At 43.9% G+C, this 8,663-nt stretch overlaps 1 protein-coding gene across 1 annotated transcript; it reads right to left on the bottom strand.

Moving 5' to 3' along the window:
- Positions 1–220: 220 nt before the first annotated feature.
- Positions 221–6,506, bottom strand: LOC129822128 (heat shock protein beta-1-like). Its single transcript, XM_055880100.1, has 3 exons — positions 5,915–6,506; positions 2,169–2,232; positions 221–1,221 (listed from the first exon to the last, which is right to left on the bottom strand). The coding sequence occupies exons 1-3, from the start codon at positions 6,375–6,377 to the stop codon at positions 1,002–1,004; spliced, it is 747 nt and encodes a 248-aa protein (XP_055736075.1). The 5' UTR covers positions 6,378–6,506; the 3' UTR covers positions 221–1,001.
- Positions 6,507–8,663: the final 2,157 nt, after the last annotated feature.

Here is an 8,663-nt window from a genome sequence, read left to right as displayed (position 1 = left end):
CTACCTGATATCTATGGCTCCTTTCTCTCGTTCTCTCTACAGCATTTATCTTCAGACTAACACATGGTAGATTGTCAGATGCTACTGATGCCACCGCCACAACAAAAACATGACATAATTGATATCATATTATTCAAAACAACATGTTAATAATTGTGCTACATCACTCAGATCGCATCTTACCTAAATAGAAGAGATAACAGATAAAGGAGGCCCAAGCTATTAGGATTTTTCTTTATTCACCGTTATACGTGGGCACAGCTTTCCAAATGCAACTACAGTACAGACCAGTATTTTAGACCATATTTTAACAACAGTGATTGGCCAGTAACAGTCAGAGGATGGTGAAATCATAGAAAAATAATGAATAGAATTTCTATGAGTGTAATAGTCAGAGGCCCATGTGCTGGCCCATTGGTTCTTTGGTGTTCTGTGTGTATCACTAGCCTGGTTCAGATCAGTTTGTACAGTCTTTCCAACTCCTATGGTCATTGTCAACAAAATGATCTGGGACTAGGCTACAGTATCACTGGTGTCCTGGCTCTTCTTGGCTGTGTTAATGTCTGTAAGCAGAAAGAGAGAGAGAGAGAGAGAGAGAGAGAGAGAGAGAGAGAGAGAGGCAGCAAGCACAGAATGATGATGTAACAGCAGGGTTGCAGTCACTGTTTGCAGATCTAATCGTTTTCAGTTCCTAGCAAGCGCATAATAGGAATGAGGAGAGTGTGTGTGTATGTGTGTGTGTGTAACTGTTTTTTGTTGTTGTTGCTTGACTCAAATGCAGATAGTAATTACTGCAGTGTGGGATAGAGCATGCAAGTGGTGTTAGTGTGAGCACACGTGAAACGTATAACGTTATATATGCATTTCCAGAGCCTACTGTAACTGTACAATAGGTGTGGAATTACCACAGTTTTGCCTACCTTCTCTCTTTCTGTCTAACCATTTCATCTGTGTCTACTATGTGTGTGTGAGTGTGAGTGTGTGTGTTTATGTTTGGAGTTTCACTCCTCTTCTTCATGATGCTCATCATGATGGTGCCCATTGCCACTTCCCTTCCTCATCGTCATGTCGTAGGGCTTGGTCTTGCTGCTGCCCATGGTGACTGGGATGGAGATCTCTGCAGCCTTGATGGCCTGCCTGTTCAGAGGAGTCTCCACGGTCAGCACTCCCTCAGGAGACAAGGTGGACGTCACCTTCTCAGCGTCAGCCATAGGGGGCAGTCTGGACCAGGGAGGAAAGGAAACATCGCAGTCAGGCTACTGTACAGTACAAAAATACAAAAATACTACTGAGGCAGACAGTGCTTTTATTTCGCAATATACCGTATCTTTAATGTAATTTGATATCAACTTTATTCAGAATCACTGGTGTATAAATTCAGCTTCAGCACTAGGGGGCAGTCTGGAGCAGGGAGGAGAGATAACAGCACAGTCAGGTTACTGTACAAGACCAGATACGCTAGAAAGCTGTTATCGATGGCTTATGCTCCAGGGGGAGTATGAGCCTAAGCAAGTAAGAAAGGCTTCTATTTGGATGCTGCCTATAAAATACTTTACTGAGACATCTTCATTTTCTTGAAATGTAATTTGATAGAACCTTCATTTATTATAAGCTTTACAGTCTGCCGGTGGAGCAGTATTGATTGTCAGAGTAATGGTATATGTAGTGGCCCATGGATGGCGATACAGAGACCCATGGAGCTCAGCCCAGAGGGAGGACGGCTGGCTGTACTATACAAACAGTCAGTCGCCACCGGTGTTGCTTTGCTCAGCCTTCCGCTACACTCAACCCTCTGCAGGCTTGACCAATCAACCAAAAGAGGCTCACAGGACCAGACCCATGATAACAGTATCACTGGAGTCTGGACTAATCCTGGAGCACATGCAGCATATGACGGAAAGCTGACAAAAGCTGCCATGAAGTAGCATAAGCAACCAATTTCTGTAGCGGAAGATTTAGGAATAGCTTTGAAGTAGCTTTAATCAACCCTCCAGTGAAAATAGACTTTAGTTGTTGATGAAATCAACATTGAAACAAATGGGAGAGACATTATTTTGGCCAGTCATTGACAGAGACACTACACACATTTTTATGATGCCTTTTTCAGCATGGTGACAAAATTGCTACGACGGGTTTTGCAACAATGGGTTATTCGTTGTGTTACTTACGTGTATTTCCTAGTGAAGCATCTGGACACAAATCCATGCTCGTCCTTCCTCTCCTCATGCTTGCCTGTGGACACAAAACACACACAGGTCAGTCTTAGCCCTGTCTCACAGTGGAGACTGCAGTCACGTCATGTGCCATGACCACTGTGTATAAATGTTATTTTGTGCAAAAACACAAGCTTCCTTGATACTTCATCACTATCAAAGGAGCGTTGTTTTAGGAAAACCTTATTTTCTGTTGGACAAGGGGTTGAGAATAGATGTCACGTCCCTGTCCCTGTCCCCCTGCCTGGTGTCTGTACTGTACATGCATGTCCCCTTTGACACGTTCCCTAGCGTGTTACCTGTGTGATGTACACTCAGTAGCCAATTTATTAGGCACACCATCTAGTAACGGGTCAGACACCCCTTTGCATCCAGAACACCTTGCATTCTTCGAGGCATGGATTCTACAAGGTGTCGATAACATTCCACAGGGATGTTGGTCCATGCTGACACGATGGAATCACGCAGTCGCTACAGATTGGACGGCGGTACATTCAAAATCCCATTCCATCTCATCCCAAAGATGCTCTATTGGGTTTGGTCAGCAATAATGTTCAGATACGCTGTGTTTTTCAATCGAGGCTCAGTTGGTATCAATGGACGTAACGTATGACAGAAGAACATTCCCCACACCAGTACACAACCACCACAAGCCTGTACCATTAACACCAGGCAGGATGGGACCATGGACTCATGCTGCTTAAGTCAACTGACTCTGCATGACCCAACAGGAACCGGGATCCGTTGGACCAGGCAATGTTTTTCCACTCCTCAATTGTCCAGTGTTGGTGATCGCGTGCCCACTGGAGCTGCTTCTTCTTGTTTTTAGCTGATAGGAGTGGAACCCGGTGTGGGTTCCACCCGGTGTGGGTTCTGCTGCTGCATCCGTGACAAGGATTGAGTTGTGCGTTCCTTGCACAATTCTTGTCATTCTGTCACGTTCCTGACCTATTGTTCCTTTTTCTTTTATCTATTTAGTTGGTCAGGGCGTGAGTTGGGGTGGGTTGTCTTTGTGTGTTTTGTCTAGTTTAGGGTGTGTGTATTGTTTAAGGGGTTTTTAGTATGCATGGGGTTGTGTTCAGTGTAGGTGTTTAGGAAAGTCTATGGTTGCCTGATTTGGTTCTCAATCAGAGACAGCTGTTTATTGTTGTCTCTGATTGGGAGCCATATTTAAGGCAGCCATAGGCTTTAGGTGTTTGTGGGTAATTGTCTATGTCTATGTTGCATGTGTGCACTTAGTTCGGTTTAGCTTCATGTTTGTTTTGTTCATTTTGTAAGTGTTTGTTTTTTCCTTCATTAAAAGAAGATGTATTTTTCACGCGCTGCGCCTTGGTCCTCTCTCTCTTATCAAGACGATCGTGACACATTCTCCTTTGACCTCTCTCATCAATGAGCTGTTTTCGCCCACAGGACTGCCGCTGACTGTATGTTTTTGGTTTGTTGTACCATTCTCGGTAAACCCTAGACACTGACGTGCGTGAAAAGCCCAGGAGGATGACCATTTTCCAGCGTGCCTGGCACCGACAATCATACCACATTGAAAGTCTATTAGGTCACTCATTTTGCCCATTCTAACGTTCAATGAACAGTAACTGAATGCCTCGATGCCTGTCTGCTTGCTTTATATAGCAAGCCACAGCCACGTGACTCATTGTCAGTAGGAGCGATCCATTTTCTTGACCCGAATAAACTGTCCACTGAGTGTATGTGCCAACTGGTTTATATCTTTATGTCTCTCACCAGGTCCCTACAAATACACATGACAGGCTTGAAATACTGACAGCATATCTTTTTGTTATGATTATGTTATGACAACAGCTGATCTGATAATAGGAGTTTGCCACAGGGACCAGTCCCCTTTCCTGCAGGACTACAACGCTGTGAAAGGGCCTTTAACCAGGCATTTATCAAACACTGATAAACTGCCACACCAGTTTCTCAGCTTTGATAGGAACATGAGAAGCGTGCAAGTGTTATAAGGAACTATACAAGGATGCAGTGTTCATTCCCAGTGTCAGAGCTTTGTTGATCATAGCCGTCTGCCGCTAGAGGAGGAGAGAACAAGAATACGCTCTGGAACTGGACCAGCAGCCCATTTAAAGTAGCAGATCAGAGACACAGCGAGAGTGAGTCATGGATAAATTTCCCCTCTCTCCCTCTCCCTCTCCCTCTCCCTCTGTCTCTGTCTCTGTCTCTGTCTCTGTCTCTGTCTCTGTCTCTGACTGTCTCTGTCTCTGTCTCTTTGAGTGGATATGGTACCAGAGAGGGTCTGGGTTCTCTCATGGATTTGATGATATCATTAACTATTCTCCGACATTATTAATACAGGTCCTTGAAAGTACTTTCTCTTCCAGACTAATCAACAAGTAAGTAAGGGAAGATATTCAATGCCAAGATGAAAAAGTGTTATTTTAAGTCCAATCTACAGTTTGTACACCCTAACCCTAACAGGGTATGTTATACTTCAACATAAAATACAGGGTCCTTATTACATTTGATTCATTTAGCAGACACTCTTATCCAGGGCGACTTACGGGAGCAACTATGGTTAAGTACCTTGCTCAAGGGCACAGATTTTTTACCTAGTCGGCTCAGAGATTCAAACCAGTAACCTTTCAATTACTGGCCCAACACTCTTAACCACTAGGCGACTTATTGTAAGTCTATTTTACAGTTTGGACATACTGCCCAAGTCCCCACTATAAAACAATGTTATTGTTGTAATAGTCCACTCAAAACTAGCATATATAACACAATAAAATGGGTTTGGACATAACGTTAAACCCACTTGATGTTGTTGTAATGGTCTACTTCCACTAGTGTACAGTACAATACATATCTCTGTTGTTGTAATGTGAATAATGTTTCAGGAATCTATGGGCTCTGTTCCCCTCTCTCCCTCTGTCCATCTTCCCCTCCTTCCAGCCCTCTGGTCTACAGAGACCATGGCTGTGTAATATATTGTGATGTTAGGTGATGTGACTTTGGGCTAAGCCTTTCACATAAAACAACAAGTGTTACTCTCACTGTCCTCCATGTCACAGCAACAACTCACTTACAAGTGAAGCACTATAGTGTGCTTAGTAGTATTTAGTAAGTGAGACATCTCATGTGCCTCATTCATCGCTAAATGCATGTGTAACATATACCCACTAAAACTCATTAGGTCCAGGTCTCTCTTGAAAAATAGATTTTTATCTCAATGAGACTAACATAGTTAAATAAAGGTTAAATAAAACATTGAAACCAGCTCCGCTAGACACAGATGCTGTATTCATTCTAATAAAATACAATGTTTTGATCCACAAACAAATTCTGCATATTATGAAGTCAATTTAATGTACAGTGGTAGCTACAAAGTTCTACTGATTTTGTCTACTGAGACAGACACATAGACACAGGGAGAGAAAGAGAAAGATACAGAGAAAGGGAGAGCCAGAGACACACACAGAAAGAAAGAGACAGACAGAGACAGAGCCAGTGAAACAGAAGCAGCCTAATTCTGATCGTTTGACCATTCACATCAGATATTTTCTCATCAGTTCTTTTTCAGCGATGATCATATTGGTCAAACAACCAATTAGTGAGAAAAAAAATTGAATTGTGCTGCCTGTGTAAACACAGCTATGGAGAGAGAAAGATACAGACAGAAACAGTGCCAGAGACAGAGCCAAAGCTAGATAGAGATATGAGTTTATTACCAGTGATCTCTACCACGCCATCCTTGGTCTTGACCACCAACTCTTCAGGGGAGAAGTGGTTGACGTCCAGAGTGACCTTCCAGGCCTCCTGGGTCTGCTTGATCTCAGACACGCCAGTGCTGAGCTGGCGGGATAGGGCGCGGGCGTACGATGCTGCCCCAGCCTGGGCCATCATGGGGGCCTGGACCATCATTGGGGCTTGGGGCATCATTGAGACTAAGGGCATCATTGCACTCTGCTGGTGGGGCATCATAGAGGGCATGAAGCCGGCAGAGGACAGGTCGTGGCTGAGGGCGGGGCGCATGTATCCGGGCCAATGGGTGCTGGAGAAGGAGGGTAACCCCTCTGCGTGGGCAGGCATACCGAAGGACTGGTCGAAGAGTCGGTTGCCCTGGTACCAGTCCCTGTAGGGGTCCCAGCTAGGTGTGCGGAGCAGGCTGAAGGGGATGCGTCTCTCTGTCATGTTTGCTGGAAGAAGAGGAATAGTACTGTTGCAGTAGTAGAGCTGTGAAGCTGGCTGGCTATAGATGCCTTTGGTTGGTGTCTCTCTCTCAAACTTCCACCGAAAGTAACATCTGCTCCTCGGCAGAGGGCTTTTATACACACAGCCACCGCCCACTTCTAGTCAACACTGTCACTGACCCTGCCTTCTCACCCCATCTGCCTCCCCCCTCCCTGGACAGATATTTATAGAATGAACTAGGCCTATTCGTGGCAGACATAGCACTAGAATGGAATCCAAGTCCAAGGCAGTGGCGTAGAGCAGTTTCGATGGGGTTTTATAGTTAATCTCATGCTATTTTACATACTTGCCATGAAGCTGAGAGAGAAAATGTTGCTGTTTTAGAGGTCATTTCCTGCTATTCTACACATTTTGCCATGAGGCTGAAAGAACATTTAGCAGTTTTAAAGCTAATATCCTCTTATTCCCCCTAAAATTGTCATGGCATATGACGTGTTCATATACTATCTGCGACTCCCAAAGCCTGGGGACAATGACGGGGTGTGCCATGCCAGTGCAAAGGCCCTCCCCTTTACCCAACTAACAACTGCCCAGCACTCCGTTTCACCCCCTCCTCCGCCCTTCCTCCCAATTGTAATCCCCCTCTGAGCCCATCCTAGCCATGACACAGGGCTAGAGGAATCTGAGAGTCTGTTGTAAAGCAGACAGCCCTGCTCAGCAGAACTAGAGCCCCCCTGCATAGAGGGGAGACATACGTATGCTGTTTCTAACACACAGGCTGGTAGAGGACAGGACATTATGTGACAAGCCAATCAGCCACATACGTGCTATTAGAATGCACACTGTAATCCTAGGAGCTCGGACAAGCAAAACACAACACAGACACCACTGACAACACACACCCACACTCAAGCATGCTTGCATAAAGTTCACACCCACAAACCCACACAGAGAATGCACACAAACATGGAGGTATTTGGTGTGATATGAGTTACTCCTGATATAGAGGCATGGAACTAGAGCTTAGTTAGTTAGACAGGGGTTGATACTGATGTAGATGCTATATCTACTTCCTATTTCTGATAGTAAAGTCACCTACAGAATGGCATCCCACTAATCTCATGGACACCCTGTTTCGTTTCAGATCTGTTCCACTGCTGTCTCTATGCCCTGTGGTATTTTGGCTCCAATATTTATTTATTTTTTACCAATCTTGAACAAGGACTTGGTTTTCGCATGCACCTTTCAGTGCTCAGCCTACATTATATTGATTTCAGAAAATGTGGATAAATGTTAAGACTAATGTCCATTTAGTCCATGGTATCAATACCTGTTCATGTACAGGTTACATCAGAGATGCAGCGCCACATTTTGTGTCCCAGTGTGTAATAGAGTTCACAGTAAAAGTGAGAGAGTAAATCTAAGTCTGACTGAAGAAAATAGAATTATGCCACAGATAACATTTTAGTCCCAGTCTAAAAAGAGTAAAATGTACTCTGGCAACAGTCATTTTTTTCTGAGTTGTATTCTCTCAATTTAGTCTTGATATTTAACTCTGCATCATTGTGTTTCACTCTGTACAGTATTAATTGAAAATAACTTTTTCTTTTTAAACTCCCTGTAGTGTTGATCAGTGTTTACTCTCACAGTTTGTTTACTCTCACAGTAAAATCGCAAGAGCTAATTCAACTCCTATGGAGTCTAATGCAGCGCTAATTTGGGGGTTAATATGGTCCCATTTGAGGTATAATGGTGTTTAAGTTTCATTTGCATATTTCTTAATGTGTCACAGTATGGTGGCTTGCCATGTGACATCCAATGTCTATTGGAATCCAATTAGAGGGAGGTTGTCCAGCCATTTTACATCAACCACAACTTACATTCAGACTGCATGTCAGAGCAGGGAGGACAATACTGTTGCTTGAGACTACCTACACTCTTAGAAAAAAAGGTGCTATCTAGACCCTAAAACGGTTCTTCGGCTGTCCCCATGGGAGAACCCTTTGAAGCGATAGATCTTTAGACTCTTTTTGTTTCCAGGTAGAACCCTTTGGGGTTCCATGTAAAACCCTTTCCACAGAGGGTTCTACATGGAACCCAATAGAGTTCTACCTGGAACGAAAAAGGGTTCTACCTGGAACCAAAAATGGTTATCCTATGGGGACAGCCGAAAAACCCTTTTTGGAACCCTTTTTCTAAGAGTGTATGTCATGTAAACTGGAACAACCATCACAGTAACTGTTGCATTAAATCCAACCACGTAAAGATTAGTTTAGTTGAGACACA

This window comes from Salvelinus fontinalis, chromosome 2, assembly GCF_029448725.1.
Source record: "Salvelinus fontinalis isolate EN_2023a chromosome 2, ASM2944872v1, whole genome shotgun sequence".
NCBI lineage: Eukaryota > Metazoa > Chordata > Actinopteri > Salmoniformes > Salmonidae > Salvelinus > Salvelinus fontinalis.
The sequence above is the reverse complement of the archived record's forward strand: the minus strand, read 5'-3'. Positions and strand labels throughout refer to the sequence as shown.